At 40.2% G+C, this 17,751-nt stretch overlaps 1 protein-coding gene across 1 annotated transcript in view; it reads left to right on the top strand.

The window, feature by feature from the left end:
* The window catches only part of COL4A1 (collagen type IV alpha 1 chain), a 133,938-nt gene that overhangs the window by 100,239 nt on the left and 15,948 nt on the right, over positions 1-17,751 (top strand). Inside the window, exons 26-43 of the mRNA XM_068170400.1 lie at positions 563-731; positions 1,044-1,136; positions 1,236-1,340; positions 3,502-3,599; positions 3,861-4,011; positions 4,341-4,454; positions 4,843-5,010; positions 5,517-5,606; positions 6,762-6,914; positions 9,202-9,300; positions 9,388-9,477; positions 10,259-10,398; positions 11,307-11,433; positions 11,537-11,617; positions 13,506-13,604; positions 14,130-14,180; positions 15,808-15,993; positions 16,670-16,803. Of these exons, the coding sequence (XP_068026501.1) occupies positions 563-731; positions 1,044-1,136; positions 1,236-1,340; positions 3,502-3,599; positions 3,861-4,011; positions 4,341-4,454; positions 4,843-5,010; positions 5,517-5,606; positions 6,762-6,914; positions 9,202-9,300; positions 9,388-9,477; positions 10,259-10,398; positions 11,307-11,433; positions 11,537-11,617; positions 13,506-13,604; positions 14,130-14,180; positions 15,808-15,993; positions 16,670-16,803 (2,148 nt within the window). The remainder of the gene's footprint in view (positions 1-562; positions 732-1,043; positions 1,137-1,235; positions 1,341-3,501; positions 3,600-3,860; positions 4,012-4,340; positions 4,455-4,842; positions 5,011-5,516; positions 5,607-6,761; positions 6,915-9,201; positions 9,301-9,387; positions 9,478-10,258; positions 10,399-11,306; positions 11,434-11,536; positions 11,618-13,505; positions 13,605-14,129; positions 14,181-15,807; positions 15,994-16,669; positions 16,804-17,751) is intronic.

Here is a 17,751-nt window from a genome sequence, read left to right as displayed (position 1 = left end):
CTTAAAGGTCTTTTCCAACCACAACAATTCTACATTTCTGTGACTTAGATGTTATCAGCATGGCTTATTACTTTCAGACTATAGAAAAAGGGTTCTTTCCCTGCAAAACAATAGTTTTGTTCCTTTCTCACAGCTTGATAGTGAGAAATCCACTAGTGTGGATGATGTAGCTGTTATCTCAAGATGATTGAAGGAATGTAGGTATCAAAGTAGAGATTGTAAAACAAATTTCAACTCTGTTCTAGCCTACACCTCTTCTGTGGGAGAGTACAAACTAATGCTTCGAGATCTTGCACTGATAGAGAGTTCTTTGATAGGGATATGGAGCTGAATGTGGGTCTCCTCCCAGATCCACCACTGAGAGCATAAGCCTGTGTGGTCCATTTAGCTGCACTGCACTCAATTCTATTTCCATTGAAATCAGTGATTGAAAAAAATCCACTTTCTTCAGCTTTACAGACACTTGTGCTAAATCCAAATTACAAAAGATTGAAAGAGAGAGGAGGATGTGTTCTGTGTCACCAGTTAGGAAAGAAGTACACTTATACTTTCCAAAAATTAGGGTACAGCTGGCTTGAAAGGAGAACGTGGTCCCCCTGGCCAACCTGGGTTCCCTGGAGTACGTGGTGAAAGAGGTTTTCCTGGCCCTCCTGGCATAGGCGCTGCCGGATTACCTGGTGACAAAGGAGACAGAGGCTTTGATGGAACTCCAGGTTTACCAGGCCTTCCAGGTAATGCTATAGTATGCTTTAAAAAAAATAAATCTTTTAAGTGGTTCACCCAAATTTAAGATTGAAATAAAAAGACTTTCTAATTTAATCAGAATTAGCTTTCATCAGTATAATTGCAAATCTTTGAGGGTGTTTTTCATGAAGAGTTAGCTAGGATGGTTTAGGTTCACCTCTGTTTTCTATGAATCTTTTACAAAAAATTTCATAACCAGTCAGTTGTAATGGTATGGATGGACTAATATTGCTGGCTAGGTGAAACACTGTTGTTTAGTTTCAGCAGTTGTTACAGTTGATCAATCTTTATATTAACAGGAGCAAAGGGTGAATCAGGACGAACTATACCACTTCCTGGACCTCCTGGGGCAGATGGCCTTCCTGGGCCACCTGGTTTCCCTGGACCCCAAGGTATAGTAGTCCTATTAATCTATGTCTGATGATTATAATGACTCCGTTCCCCAGAAGCTGATCTTTGTGTTAACGTTTGTCTTGTTTTCACTTGCAAAGGTGACAAAGGGAATCCCGGGCTTCCAGGTAGACCTGGCCTGCCAGGAGAAAAAGGTGCTGTTGGGCAGCCAGGTATAGGGTTCCCTGGACCTCCAGGACCCAAAGGTAAGATAAAGTTATCCATCTAACAGAACTGGTATAACTGGAGTGTGGATGCGTCTCGGTCCAGAGAGGGGAAAGAGACTCAGTTCTTTTGAATATTCTTGTGTTATGAAATTAGAGGCACAAATGAGGACAGAATATCAATAGCAAGGCTATTTATTAACAGAATAAAGTGGATGGATCAGAAGGGGAGAGAGAGAAAACAGAGAGGGAGAGAGAGAAAACAGAGAGGGAGAGAGAAGAGGAAAGGAATTATATTACCACACCCCTCACCCCCCAAGACATTTTGAGTCTGTGGAGGAAGGCTGCTGCAGCTTTGGCACAGAGTAGATGTTGTCCTTGTTGGCTGTGCTGTCCTCTGAGCAGCCTCTTCAGCTCCATGAGTTGTAGCAGGCAGAACTTAGGACACAGAGAGAGGGTTCCTCTTGGTCTGCTTCTTCTAGGCTACATGGTGATGTCTCTGTCCTTTTTCTCTCCTGGTATTCTCTCCCTTTTTCTTCAGAGCAGCATTGCCCTGGGCTTTTCCTTCTCTCTTGTTTTCCTTCTTCTGAGCCAGTAGTTGCTCAGATCTTTTATACAGTTTTTAGGTATGTATATTCTAGAGAATATCGATAGCAGTGGCCTCTGCCCGTTATTTCCAGGGCAGCTGCAGTCTGCTGAGCAATCTTTATCTATGCACCTTCCAGAGAGTTGTTCCAGTGGTCTGCCCAATACACATCAGTTATTGCCTGGGTAAGCAGCGAAGGTGATTTTATCTTTGTTGAGTCACATCAAGAGAGACAAGATCTAGTCTCTCACAGGATGGAGGCCTGCATTATAATTCAGCCCTGGCTGAATGGGATTTGGGAGGTGTAGCTGAGGAACCACTGCTTTTTGCAGTGATGTGTTATGGTACAACAATCTTACCTCTCAGCAACTGAAGTGCTGAGAGATGATATAATCTTTCTGAGAGATGAGATATCTTTTTGAGAGATGAAACATTGTGTGTGGTGGGTCAAAAAATCACACTGATGTAACTATAGTATTTTTGGGCCAGCGATAGCAGATCTGTAGTGTTGAGGTGGCTGAGAGCAGTTAGGTTAGAATACCAGCTTACTCAGCATAAGTTTAGTCTTCACTACATGGTTATTGTCCAGGTGTGCACATAATGCAGGGGAACTCTAAATGTTCATATTTTTAGGTTTGGACTTCAGGAGATGTATTTCATAATGCTGTTATTCATTTAAAACTAGATGACTGAGCTTTTAACAGCCACTTCCATCCATAAAATTCCTGAGTGCTTTCATTATTATTTAATTTATTATGGTTCCACACATCAATGAACTGTGAAATTCAGAAAGACTTAATAAGGAGATTTACCCAAGGCTACCTCTAGTTACTCTAAGCCTGGTGTGGGATGAACCTCACTGTATCTAGAAAAGGATTGCTGTATGCTTGTTTGATGCCAACAGGAAATGAAAGACGTATCAAATATATTTCTTCTAGGGATCCTTCCTTGAATTCATCTCTGCCCAATGACTTGCCTGGGGCTTAGCCTAAAACCTAGATTTCTCACTCTCCGAGACCTTTGACTGGGAAAGGAGTTTCATCTCAGTTTATTGTGTGTGTGCTGGTGTTGTGTGAGTGCTGTCTTTAAGTGATTTGTAGGATGTCTTATGTATTCCTTCCTTAATTCTCAAGGCACAGTGCATGGGCCAGCTGTGGCATAGAAACCTGTGTGCAGTGCACAGTGGGACATGCAGGACATGTCATTTGACACATGCTGAACAAAAGATGTTGATTCACATATGCATTTTGTTGTGCATCCCTCACTCTCACGCCCTACACATTAAGTTTCATTTTTCTGAAGACTTAGGAACTCAGTTTTGCAGACAGGATGTTTTTCAGTGACATCAACACACAAGGCTCAACTCTCATGTCATGTAAGAGGAGACATTCAGTGTTTATTTCTTCTGGGTGGTTGTTTCTCATCAGAAGCCAAATGCTATGTAGTGTTTGAATATCTCTTGAGACATTTGGATGTTGGCATCCCTAGAAGTTTGACATCAAAGACTACACAGACCTTTACAAACACATCCCTGTGAGGATGTGAATAGTTGTCAGTCTTGAAGAGACAGCAGAGAACACAGACATGATGTGAGTTCTATTTTGTGTTCTTTTATAGGTTTCCCAGGTCAGCCTGGCTCACCTGGTCTGCCAGGGACTCCAGGAACCCCTGGCTTGGACGGTTTGCCAGGTGTACCGGGTTTACAAGGTCAAAAAGTAGGTATCATGTGCTGATACTGTTATTTATGACTTCCTATGTCAACAGGAATGTGTGCAAAGATCCTGTTATTTAAAAAAAAAAAAAAAAAGTTGATCCAACTGTCCTTCTTCTTATGTTTCCCACTGTGCATACAAAGGGACAAAATAGATGGATGGAATTCTTGTGTAAGTCTGCCTCTGTGTGATTTACATGCAGTCAGTGAATGAATCCTTGGTATTGATATGTTAATTCACAGTCTATTGTGTTTCTTTGCCTAGGGTGAACCTGGTATAGGTCTCCCTGGCCCTAAAGGATTACCAGGTACCCCAGGCCCAGCTGGCATCCCTGGAGAAAAGGGAAATCCAGGACTGCCTGGTTTACGGGGCGAGCAAGGCTTTCCAGGCATACCTGGTCAACAAGGATTCAGAGGTAACATCACAGGAAAAATACAGCTTTATATTTCTACTTATTTTTCAAAGTCACACAGATCCCCCACAGATACTGCAAAAAATCAGTCACCAGAGATACCCTACTGATATCTCAGGGTATTGCCCTTTTTTCCTTCCCCTTGTTTTCTCCTAACAACCATCAGTACAAAACGATACCATGCCCTTCCTCCAGTCCCAGGCAGGAGGTGTGAGAGGCTGAAATGAGATCTTGTTAGCCAAGTTCTTTTGAAGCACCTGGTTTATCATCTTCAGCAAACACTATTTCAAATATCATTGGAGGACACTCAGTCTGTGTTTGTCTCCCTGCAGGTGACCCTGGCCTCCCAGGACTGCAGGGCTTGCAAGGCCCTCCAGGTGCACCAGGGATGGGCCCGCAGGGGTCACCAGGACCTGCTGGGCAGCCAGGACCTCAGGGACCACCAGGTGAGAGAAAAATGCTTCCATGATGGTGCTTAGGAGTAGACTTTTGGCTCAAATGGATATTGATACTGGTGAAAGTGTTGCTTGTGAACTATTTTGTAGTGGGGGTACATGGAAGGGACATGTCAACAGGCCTCCTCCATCTAGTCCAAACCACAGGGTGAAGCCTCCTGAGAAAACAACCTGCCATTTTATGTGGTCATCAGTGGGTAATATATACCAGATCAACACCTCACTTAGAAAATGAGAACTATTTCTACTGTCTGGCTTTGAGTCTTTGTTCTACATGCCATGTAATTTCTGAACTGTGGGTGGACATAATCAGATATTTTTGTTAAAGGTGTTCCCTGTGTCCATTAAGGACTAATCCTTTATCTTCTGTTTTTCCTAGGATTTCCGGGAGTAAAAGGAGAAAGAGGATTTCCTGGTATCCCAGGTCTAGATATGCCAGGTCCAAAAGGAGATAAAGGTAGCCAGGGTCAGCCTGGGGTACCAGGGTCTGTGGGGCTACCCGGTCTGCCAGGTCCACAGGGGGCCATTGGACTTAAAGGATCATCAGGTAACCACCTTCTTCCTCCGAAAGCAGCATCTTTGACAACTGTTTTATTAAGTTGTGGTAGCAATGCCCTTTCACTTGGTTAGGAATTAATCCATCAAAGAGCCCAAGCTTGGGAAAACACATGGGCTGACATCAGTGAAGTAGCTCTGTGCACATGTAACTGAACTGCTGCTCAAGTCCTTCAGAGGATCAAATCCAGCAACTTGCAGGAGCTAGCCATTAGAAGTGTAATAATGAAAGGTGATTGTTTTGCGCTGCTGCAGCGACAGAAGGTGGTTTTAATAATGCCTTCATTAATAACAGCATTGTTAAAGTAATAGGGGGTCATAAGACTCTGTCAAAAACTCATTACAAACTGTTTTATTCTGGTTTTCGTAATTATTTTTGTTGTCCCATTTTTCCTTAAGTGGTGCAGTTACTAATATGATAGGGAGTAAATTCTGTTTCTTTTACCTCTTTATGCTCCTGCTTTATTTTTGTTATTCACTCTTTCCCTTCGGTTTCAGGACCCAAAGGAGAAATGGGAGTTATGGGAACTCCTGGATTGCCAGGAACTCCTGGACCAGTTGGAGATCGAGGGTTGCCTGGTGAGAAAGGTAAGAGAGATTTTTCTCAAAATAAAAATCGTAAAATATGCCTATTTCCGGGCAGAAACAAGTCTAGAGATAACCAAATATAAGGATTATGATTGGTCTAAGTGATATTTTATACCAAATAACTTCCCTGTAAGTTATTAATAGTGTAATTTAGAAAGTCATGTCCTGAGAGCAGTCATGTATTTGGGCCAGGATTTTTGGTGTGTACTTCCATAAGGTAAGGGTTTATGTGGTAGTGAGAGAAGTTCAGTTCTCCCCCCACACACAAACCACAGCTAGCTCAGTCAGAGAAGCAAAATGGGAAAGGGCTGTATTTACAAGCAGAATGAAATGCAATGAACATATACACAATATACAGTATTTACAATATGTACAAAAATATACAGGAAAGAACATAACACAGAAAATTCCCCCCCGCTTCGATGGAGGAGGGTTCCCCCCAAAACCACCTTTCCCCCCTTCCTCCTTTTTTCCCAAAAAGGATTAAAGAGAGAGAAAAGGATATTAAGGGAGATTCTGTTAGTTCAAAGCAGTTGTTAAGGGAAGAAAAAAAGAATTAGTTTCTTATCTCATTAGTCCAAGGTCAGTGCCAAGCACAGAAGAAAGAAAACAGCTGTCCAGACTGACTGAAACAGACTGAACTAAAACTAAAAATCCTTTAAGTTACATTGCTGCTAATCTACCTATAAAATTCGTTTAGAATTATCTTTGTTTTCCTTTTTACACCAAAACATTCAGCTAGAGCGGCCAGTAGCTGACCTTTCTTGAAGGCACAGCCTAAAACTGTCACAGTTTGCTAGGTGTAAGGATGATATTACTCCAAGAAAATGCTGTGCTTAGAATTACAAAAATCCATCTAGAAGGTCTTAATAAAATTCTTCAAATAATGCCTGCTATTACTGCCAAACTCCTATCCTTGTTATTTTGAGAGTCTAAAATTAATGGTGATGAAGCAGGAAAAACATGTCAACTTTTTTGACAGCTACTGTGAATCCCTGGTATAAAAAGTGCTTCACAGGAGATAAATGAGATCTTCTGGAGCATGATATTTGGTGTTCAAATTTTGAATAAACAGTCAATTTAATTTGTTGCCATCTACTAAATTTTTGCTAAGTTTTATGTGCCATTGAAATATTCTATGCTCTCCTTTTGTAGGTAGCCAAGGTTCCAAAGGTGTAGTTGGACCCCAGGGAGATCCTGGTGTCAAAGGAGATAAAGGTGAAGCTGGTCTCCCAGGAAAACCTGGAACGATGGACACCATGGACATGGTTAGTCTCAAAGGCCAAAAGGGAGATCAAGGAGAAAAAGGTAACTATAGTCTCTGACTGCTGGATAAGTGTAGTTAACACTCATACAATCAGCAATGCTTTGAGTTCAGTTGTATCTTAGTCTTAGACAACATTTTTAAAAAATAAATTAATGAATTTCACACAGCAAATTATGCAGGTGTTTTCTCCTGGCTTTTGGTTTTATTTTTTGTCCTGTTAAAAATTTTTATTTACTTCTTAGCAAAAAAAACCAGTAAGAGCTTTTAAATAAACAATAACTGGTTTAGGTAAAACAAAAGTGTAGGGCTTAGAAAGGAGCTCCAGTGATCATGGTCTTCCATTCCCCTCAACCATGACCTTCACTCTTTCATTGTATATCATGTTTTCTGAAATAATTATTATTCTTGTTACCTTTGCTGACTTCTCAATTTGGCAGCAGCCTGGTTATAGTGCACTTTGCTAAAAGAAGTACTTCAACTCATGCCCTGCTAGGAAGAAATCTCCCTTTCGTGATTCAACAGTTGACTCAGTTTGTGACTAGTCATGATCCTTAGTCCTTTCCTTCTGAATTGCTGTCTATGCAATTGTTTTGAATTTTCTATGCATGCTTTTGACTTTTTCCTTACCATATATATGGCTTGTTACATTTTTTAAATTTCCTTATGTCGATTTTCAGCCTTTACTCCAACTCTTCAAAAGCCCAATGCAGTCTAATACTACCCTCTTTTGAACCCTTTCCAGCTTAGTGTCATCTGTGCATTTATTCAGTGTGTCCTGCACCCAGAACAGAGTACTTGAGACTCCTTTCCAGTTTGACAGTGAATCACCAATAACTATACTATGATGTATTCGAGCTGTGGGAACAGAAGATTTTCCCAGTCTAAGTACCTCTTTCTCCTTGTCCTGACTACTTGTTGGAATTAGATGTGGGCTTGTGTGCCCAAGCAGGGTCTCAGAGAAACCTAGGCATATCGACTTGCAGTGCCTCCCCAACTTGGGCAGCCAGAGACTGCAAGGTAGAGTAGAAGCAAGTATGAAGGGCATCTGCCTCTAAGCTGAGATGCACTTTTGTATGTGATGAGGCTTCCAGTTTACAAAGATTTCATCTAGATTCATTTTTCTCATTTGTTTCTGATCTCAATATAAATGGTGGTATCGAAAGCCTTAAAGCAAATCCACATAGGTTGTTTTTCATGATTTTCTTATCTACTATTGGCCTGTAGGTTGACTGATTGATAATTAGTTTTATTTCCTTTCCAGAAATCCAAATTAGGCACATGGTTACATGCCAATAAAGAAGCCTTTGATGAGAAATTCAAATGGTTAATTTATTTGGTTTCTAACTTCTTCATCTCTTCAGCACTACTAATGCACGCTTGCAAACTTGTATGCTCTACCTTTTCCCGACTACACACAGTCTGCAGATTGGCCTGGCTCACACAGCCTGGAAGGGTAGGTTACAGACAGACCCCATTCTGAAAATCTCTGCTGTTATTCTGCCCATCCCATCCTCTTCAACCCAGAAACACATATTACCAGCACAGAAAGTAGGGAGTATAACTTTGATCTGTTAGCTGCCTTCATCTCTCTAGGCATGAATATAACAGTAATGTTTTAAAAAGCTCCTAAAACACAGATCATGCCTAAAGACTAATTTTTATGGGAGATTGTCAGTGGTGTTTAGTGAAAAGATTGGTTTTGACATCTTGGGATGTTTTTAATCAAATCTACTTACTAAAAGACATTCAGTGAGCTATCTTCACTAACCTTTTGCTCTGCACCTATATGCAACATTAACAGAAGGGATTATGACCAAAAAGTGAGGATCCTAAAGCTGGAGAAGGAGCACACTGCAGAATAAGAGGTGGAGCCTTCCACAATTATGAAGATACTTTCACATTAGATAGAACTGAGGAAACAGCAAATTTCTGGCTGTGAGCTGGTTGTTCACATGTACCTTTTTAGATAGCAGAACAGTGAAATCAATGACTTCTGCTAACACCTGATACTGTCTGGCACTTCTGAAGTAACTCATCAGCTTAAATACGTGTTCCCTTGCAATTTCTTTTGAAGAAATTTCTTTTGCCTTGTAATTTCCACAGGCACCTGTAGTTTGTAGTCTTTCTTCAACTCTGGTTTAGTGACTGGACAGTTGTGTTTTACTCAAGTGTGACTACTGTACAATATATGAAGCTTGAATTCAGCCATTTCCTTGTTCAGCACAGAGAAGCAACAGTGTTCCAAAATGGACTAGAAGGATTATTGTATGACATTTCAGTAAAATTTGATAAGACTGGTCTTACTGTGTTTGTTTTCTTGGTGTCCAGGGGACCATGGACCAACAGGAGAAAAAGGGTTGCGTGGGGATTATGGAGAGCCAGGAATTCCAGGAAGGGATGGTGAACCTGGTACTCCAGGACATCCAGGTATATCTAAAGATTAGCAACAGACTGTTCATCAGGTATTTTAAACCTCATTAATTGGACTAATTTTTTTTTCTCTGCTGTCTGTAGGACCAAAAGGTGATCAGGGTCCCCCAGGGTACCCTGGGGATCCAGGAGTTCCAGGGCAAAAAGGATCAGTTGGTGAAATGGGCTTGCCAGGTACTGATTGCTCTGAAGGGTTTCCTCAAGTTATTATGTAATATTATGAGAGACCTGTATGGAATATTTGTTGGTGTACATCCACTAAAAGATCGCACTATTTGCAGAGTCTGAACTTTAGAGTTTTGGGACATTGCCCTCTCAGTTCCATTGTGACATACAAATAATAGAATGGTTTCCAAGGTTCCTATGTGCAGGTCCTTTAGTTGGACGTGTAGGTTTTGTACATTTCTTGCAGGCAGTCAGTCTTTCAAGTGATACCTCTTTGTCTGTCTCTACTAGTGTGTGAACTGCATTAAATTTCCTGCGTGCTTTCCCTCTTCTAAGAAGTTTGGTACTGCATATTGATTGTAAACTAGTGATCTGGGAAGAATGTCATTGTGGAGGGAGCCTATGTCTCAACACAGAAACTTTTTCTCCATTCAGATGGTCTTGTGCTTAGCATATATGGGAAATCAAAGGTGAAGGACTGAAGCAGTAAAAAGGGACAGAATTTTTTGGTACAGCAGAGGTCCCTTTGTCTCTGTGGTCCTGTTAGAGAGTATTCAAACAAACTTTTATTCAATTAATATTTTTAGCAAGACTGCTGTTTGCTCTGAACCCAAGACTATGAGCTTCTCTTTTGTAAGCTTATATTCCTGTAAAATGTTCCATTTAGAAAGTGAATATCAAATGACGCTTTTCTTGCTCTGAATAACTAAGGCAACACTGAAAAATCATTGTCAACACCGCTAGCTTACCACTAGTTCTGATACACCCATTTTTCCTTTTCGCTTGCTAGGAACACCTGGAGAAAAGGGTCTTCCAGGAGTACCAGGTTCACCAGGCACACCAGGGTTCCCTGGGCAAAAAGGTGAAAAAGGAGACAAAGGAGCACCAGGTTTTCCTGGAACTGGTGTTCCAGGAGCTCCTGGTGAGAAGGTATTTACGCTCTATAGGATTTAATAGTCTGTCTCTGCAAATACTTAATTTGAAAAGATGCTGTTGGCCTTTGAGCTATTTTATTACCTTTTCTGTTGTGCTCATTTAAATACATTAGAGAAACTTGGAAGATCTGCATATGTGCAGGCTTAGTTGCATTCTGTTTGATGGAACAATTATCTGCAGAGTTTGTTCTTATCCTGTCTCTTCAGAATAGGCTAATTTATGGCACTAAAAATGTGGGCAAGGGGAAAAATTTTAAAAACACTAAGTAAATAAAGTGAAAAAGGCTTCTTAGAAATAGAGCAAATAATTGTACTGAAATAGTGTTTCATACTTTTACAGAGCTACTGGAATGCTAAAAAAAAAAAAACCAACCAAAAAACGGTACCATGCTCAGATATATCTGAAAAGAGAACTGTATTAATGGTCTGTGAAGTTAACTTAATCTCTAATAGGATTCTAATAAAACTCTCATTTTTTCACGTTCCTTTTCCTAGCTATACAATGACAGTAATCATGAATTTATAAGTAAAAAATTTAAACATAAAACTTATTAATCTGGTAACAAACTTGCTGAAGACATTAAAAACAAAAGAAGAGGATTTTTTTTGAAGATGATTAAGTGTAATAAGTAAGTTAAGAAGCTTATTTGGAAATAGACTTTGTAGAAACCATCATAGTAATGGATAGAAAACTACCAATTTTCATATGTAGGTGTTAGCAATTGCAGGAAAAGTCAATAATTATAATAGCAGAGTTTAATACCAAATTACTTTATTTCTAAATAGAAAAAGAATGAAACTCTTCATGTCTGATGGTTTGAGAGGTGACGTCTAATGGTGCAAACAGAAAAAGCTGTTTCAGAATTGATGTGTGGATGTTATAATGTGCGCTGCTTCTTCTAGGGAGAACCAGGAAGAACTGGTAGTCCAGGTTTATCAGGAGATAAGGGTGAAAAGGGCAGTGCAGGAATGCCTGGAATGCCAGGTGCTCCAGGTCCCAAAGGATCCCCTGGCATGGCAGGATTTCCAGGCAAGTGTTTATGCTTTGATGAAACAGAAATTACAGTGAAAAATTAATGTGGAACTTACACCAAATATCCCACATGTACACCCTTATCCTCTTCCTTCCTTAGGGAGCCCTGGCCGTCATGGAGAAAAGGGTGAAAAAGGACTTCCTGGCTTAAGTGGCATTCCGGGTTTAAAAGGAGAACCAGGTATTAAAAAAAAAAAAGCCCCAAAGCACCAGATGCTGTTTCTAGTATTGTTCACCTCCAGGCAGCAACTAAAACAAATGCTGTGGCATTCTGCATTCATTTTGGCTCAGATATTTCCTGGTACATTTGTTCATTTCATGCATTTCATAAGCAAAACCAGACAATGTTGTTTCCCAATGAGTCAGTGTATTGTGGTGCTAATTATTTCTTTAGTTCTGTTAGTGGAAAAGATTTTACCACCTTCCACAAAACTAGCTGTTGCTGTAGCTGTTAATTCTGTTGTTACTGAGTTAATTTGAAAAGAATAAAGTTGGTTTTGAACCTGAATCAGCACATTAGCATGGCTTTAGAGAGGATATAGAGTAGGGAGGAGAGTAAATCTGTTACCATTATAACAACATTTTTGAGCTTGGAACCCTGTGTTCTTAGATTACTGATTACTGTCTGCAGGACACATCATCTCACACATGTAGGAATGGTGTGACAAGCAGTACCAGGAAAGTGTCCCCACGTACTCAGTACTGGCGAGGTCGCACCTTAAATACTATGTTCAGTTTTTGGGACCCTCACTGCAAGAGACTGGTATGATGGAATGGGTCCAGAGTATGACAACAACAGTCAGGAGAACAGGTCTTCTGAGGAGTGACTGAGAGAACTGGGTTTGTTTAGTCTGGAGGAAAGGAGGCTGATAGGAGACCTTATCACTCTCTACAACTACCTGAAAGGAGGTTGTAGTGAGGTGGTTGTTGTTCTCTTTACCCTAATATCAAGTGATAGCATGTGAGGAAATGGCCTCAAGTTAATGAGTAGAAATGAATAGAATAGAATAAACCAGGTTGGAAGAGACCTTCAAGATCATAGCGTCCAACCCATCAACCAATCCAACCTACCTAAACAACTAACCCATGGCACCAAGCACCCCATCAAGTCTCCTCTTGAAAACCTCCAATGACTCCACCACCTCCCCAGGCAGCCCATTCCAATGGGCAGTCACTCTCTCTGTATAGAACTTCTTCCTAACATCCAACCTAAACCTCCCCTGGTGCAGCCTGAGACTGTGTCCTCTTGTTCTGGTGCTGGCTGCCTGGGAGAAGAGACCAACATCCGCCTGTCTACAACCTCCCTTCAGGTAGTTGTAGAGAGCAATAAGGTCACCCCTGAGTCTCCTCTTCTCCAGGCTAAGCAATCCCAGCTCCCTCAGTCTCTCCTCGTAGGGCTTGTGTTCCAAACCCCTCACCAACTTTGTTGCCCTTCTCTGGACATGTTCCAACAACTCAACTCCTTCCTAAACTGAGGGGCCCAGAACTGGACACAGTACTTAAGGTGCAGCCTAACTAGTGCAGTGTACCAGGACAGGTTTAGACTGGATATTGGAAGAAACTTCTTCTCTGAAAGGGTTATCAAACACTTGAATAGGCTTCCCGGGGGGTGCTTGAATCCCTGGAGGTGTTCAGAAGATGAATAGATGTGGTGCTAAGGGTTTAGCACCAGACTTGGTAGAATTAGATAATGGCTGGCCTCAATGATCTTAAGGGTCCTTTACAACCTAAACTGTTCTTTCATTCCATGTTCCTTTAATCCGATCTCATTGGACAATGGCCTGTGCTATTTACAAGCCTTTGCTGGAGTTCCTGCACTGTAACATACTGTGATTCATAATAGCAATGTCAAAATCTGTAAAACCTGTTTAACGCTGATTTAATTCAGAAGTAATCTCAGAGAAAAGTCACACTGAAGTCATCATGCAATATCTGCTTGGTCTCTGTGGGAGCAAAAGCTTACGCTTTTCTTTAAAGGGAAAAAAAGATGTGTAAAAATAAAAAAATAAGGAAATAAAAATAGAGTTGCATGATTCATAGGTGAAATAAAAATGGCAATGCATTTTCAGGTGAACCTGGTGTACCAGGTCCTGCTGGTTCCATTGGACAGAAGGGTGAACCAGGTTATGATGGGATTCCAGGTGCAGATGGTGCAAAGGGTGAACAAGGTACTGTGACTGATATATTAATTTTATATGGTATGGAACTGCACAGGCTTCACAAAAGTAGCTGGTAGAGGGGTCTGCTCAATTTGAGGTACTTTAGACAGAACCTTGGAAAATAAAGTTTGTATGGTGTCTTGTAAACTATTGACTATCAACCATCATTGTAAAACTGATTGTTTAGATGAGCAATTGTGTTTAATCAGTGAATCTTGAAAGAATTTATTTCACAGAATCTGGCAATGCTTTGAAGAATTGGCATGTTTTGGAATAAGTTCCCTTTTCCAGCTTAGCTGTGCAATTATGGAGAGGCTGCCTTTTTTCTTAGGGTAGCGTTTTTCATGATACAAGAACCCATTGTGCTAGATATAATGCTAATACACAGCATAGACAGTTGCAGCCCTCAAGACCATTTGCATAAACCATTTATTTAGATTATTTTTTAAAATTTGCTTAATAGAGGTTTGTTTATTACAGATTTAATTTAAGTGCAGTCCCATCTTCTAATTTTTAGCTGCCTTTATATTACAGGTGTTCCAGGTAGAGGTCTTCCAGGATTTCCTGGTGCAAAAGGAGATAAAGGTAAAATACTTCTCTAAGCATGCAGCAAACCTCCCTCCCAACATGGTGTAAATGTAATTTTATAATTCAGACACAGTTCCTGCTTCATTTTTTTACATGCTATACCTTTTCAAAGCAGACAGAAACTCTGAGAGGCTCAAATACTAATTTCTGTTACAGTGGCAGCATCTTGGACATGAGTTAGATATTCCCTAAAATAGGTAATTATATGTAGTGTGGAATTTACTGCAAGCTATGCTGTGATGAGGTAATATAAATAACTCCCATATTTGTGTGCTGTGCTTTTGACTCCAAGGATTTCTGGTTTCCTACTAATTTCCCAAGAATCAAAGTCTAGTGAGGTTGTGTATTCTGCAGTCAGCTAGGGTAGTAGATTTGTCGCCAGGATACTACCATTATTATTTTACCTGAGTCTGTGCAGTCCAAGTGCAATTTTATTCATTGCTTAAATGCTTTCTATAGGGCATGTCTAAGCTATGCACAGGAGCATGGTGTAAAATACAAAGGACAGCAAAGACCTGATGAAATCTTACTGAAAACTGCTATTACCTGGACTCAGGACTTAATAGTTTGGATACAGGCGCGTAACTATCACAATTTCTAGACTTCTTGTGGTCTTTGCAAAGTGTGTCACTACACTGTGGCATGAGAACCACTTAACTGGCTTGAGTCAGTGCTTGTTCAACGTGTCTGTGATGCACCATGCTCCATTTTATGAAATAAGTATGTCCTAGACACTAGACTGCAATAGATAAGCAGCAGTTTGATATTTCTTCACGACTGTTCTGAAGGAAATTTTGTACAATTAAAGAAACTTTCACTTTTAAACATGTCGAAAACAAAAAAGATTCAACTAGTCCATCTGTGAAATTAACGTGACATCCTACCTCACTCAGTCATTCTTATAGAATCATACAGGACATTTGTGTGGATAATCAAAAGTAATAAACCAGAATTTCTGCATCTCTTTTGTTTACTACCTAAGAGTAATAACAATCTTTAGATTGCTGAGAAATCTATAATATTAGAGAACTCATTTTAATAAGCAAATTTTCTAATGACACCTCAGTAGGGCATGTAAAATGCTAGAGCACTTTTCCCATCTGTCTCATTTTGCCAGCACAGCTCATTACAAAATATCTAAAGTAAATAGATACACAACTGACATAATTTGTGTTCCAAAGGTATCGTAGATCAAAAAGAAAAAAACCAACCCCAAACCACCCCAGGATTTAATGACCATCCCCTTTGCCATCATCTTTAGGCAAAGAACCAAGTGTAATGCTCTTCATACATTTTATTGCTCTTACTAGTATACTTATACCAGCTAACCTATATTCTTTTTGCCAAATCATGATCTAATATTTGACTGAATCATAAATATTAACTAATCTGTGCAAGCCTGAAAGTAAGTACTAAGTGCTAAAATCTAGATCTTAGTGAAAAATTAAAATAATTCATTTTTCTCCAGCAGCAGGTCCTTTTGTCAAGCAATATGACAATAAGAGTTATAATGGAGTAAGGGTTTGGGGGCTTTACATTCCTTGTGAAAGAGAGGGGTGCTGAGTGTCTCAGTGATTGTTTATCCTTTGTCTAATGACTTTTTGGGAATTCTTTCAAATCTTAGGTGCGAAAGGTGATGTGGGTTTTCCCGGATCCCCGGGAAGTCCAGGGATCCCAGGTCTAAAAGGAGAACCAGGATATGCTGGTCCACCAGGCCCTAAGGGCAACCAAGGTCTTCCTGGCCTACCAGGAAGTGCAATTGAAGGCCCTAAAGGAGACAGAGGACCCCAAGGCCAACCTGGCCATCCAGGTAATTCTTTATCTTTAGTGTTATTCTACTGCTATTAATCAAAGTTCACTTAATTAATTAATAATGTTACCAATATTGCATATCCTTGATTATCATCATCTCAGAGATCAGGGAAAATCTCCCTTTCATAGACCATTTGGCATTATATTCTAGAATAGGCTGATTTTGTTGTCCTCAAGCAGCTGGTTTGTTCAATAGTTTTCCTATCATTGAGAAGTTTGTCTCCTGTTTCCACGCGTTTCCCTTTGGACTTTATTGACTGTTTTGAGGCAACCATGATGATGTTTTCTCACTTATTGGAATGTTAATACATTTAAAAATAGCCTAATGTGACCTTAGCTTTGGCATTGTCCCTGTGCTAGAGGCCGAGGAGTAGAGTAGAGCAGAGTTGCAGTGTTTCTCTAACACATTCACACCTGTGAATGCACCATCTGTTTGTTCTGCACATATAGAAAATCCTCCATTGATTTCCATCAGCCAGATGAATGATAGGTCTTCAGTCAGATGGGGAATCATATGGACCTCCCTGCAACAGATTCTCCTACTTAGTTTCATGATGTTACTACAATAATTACTTTGGCTTTGCCCTTCTGTAGATTGAGCCAGCTCAACTCCTTCATCAGGTACTGCTCTGAACAAATTTTGCTGCTAAATTATCTCATATTCTGTTTTGCAGGTTTACCTGGTCCAACAGGGCCCCCAGGGCCCCCAGGTCTGAAAGGGGACAAAGGAGAGCAGGGAAGCAGTGGCTGGCCTGGGACTCCTGGGAGCCCAGGAGTCAAAGGTGATCCGGGTTTCCAGGGTCTGCCAGTAAGTTACTTTCAGTACACTCCAGATTTGCTGAAAGCTGTTTGTAATTAATGGCTATATTAATCATAGATTTTTCTCATTAAAAATAATGATACTTTATGCTCAAAGTGCTTTTGGACTCACTGCTGCTGATGTAAATTCAGCCTGAAAACATTTCAATTCTCTCCTTTTAAAGCCTGCCCACGAATAAGCTCCAGCAAGCTAATGACCTTATTAGAAATTTATAGATAGTGAGTGGTAACATACAACACCCAGAATATAATTTACGGTGTATTAACGCTACAGGATGGCTGCAGTACATCCATAAATCCTGCAAATGCATTAGTAGTTAATTTTAAAGGTTTAATATTTCACGATAAATTGCCTTCTGAAAATACCTGAACTGTTTGGTTTTGTTATGAAACCTTTCAAATAAAATGCACTTTCATACTGTCAGTGATGATATATAGTTGCTGATTGAGAAATACAAACAGACAATGTCCTTAATACATTGTTGTCACATATTAATCATTTTTCCTGGTCGAAGAGCAGCCCTTCACTGTATTTTAGGGAGAATTAGGTAGAAAAGGACAACAGTCACACAGAATAGTTGGTCTTCTCTAATTTTTCTCTCTGAATGCCTGCTGCCTGTTTTCTACATTGAAGAACACACTCTGTAGTTTAACTTTTAATTTCCTCTTTCCCACTAAGAAAATAATAAAATTTATGGAAGAAGGAATAAGAAGGTAGATAGGTATGAACTCAACAATTCCTGGCATGTAGAAAGAGGGAAGGAAGACTCAGAAGTACGCAGAATAGCGATAGTGCGCTTGAGGTCTATGTTATTCTTGATTACACAAAGATCTGCATCCTTTGCTGCATCCAGGAGTCACTTCACAAAGACATTAAGGACTTTACTTCAGTGTTCTGACACAGGAACTTGGCTAAGTCTTTCTATCTTACCATCAT

The sequence above is a fragment of the Melanerpes formicivorus genome, unplaced genomic scaffold, assembly GCF_026170545.1.
Source record: "Melanerpes formicivorus ecotype bairdi unplaced genomic scaffold, bMelFor1.0.p_v2 SCAF_1, whole genome shotgun sequence".
NCBI lineage: Eukaryota > Metazoa > Chordata > Aves > Piciformes > Picidae > Melanerpes > Melanerpes formicivorus.
This window is presented reverse-complemented; position numbering and strand designations above follow the sequence as displayed.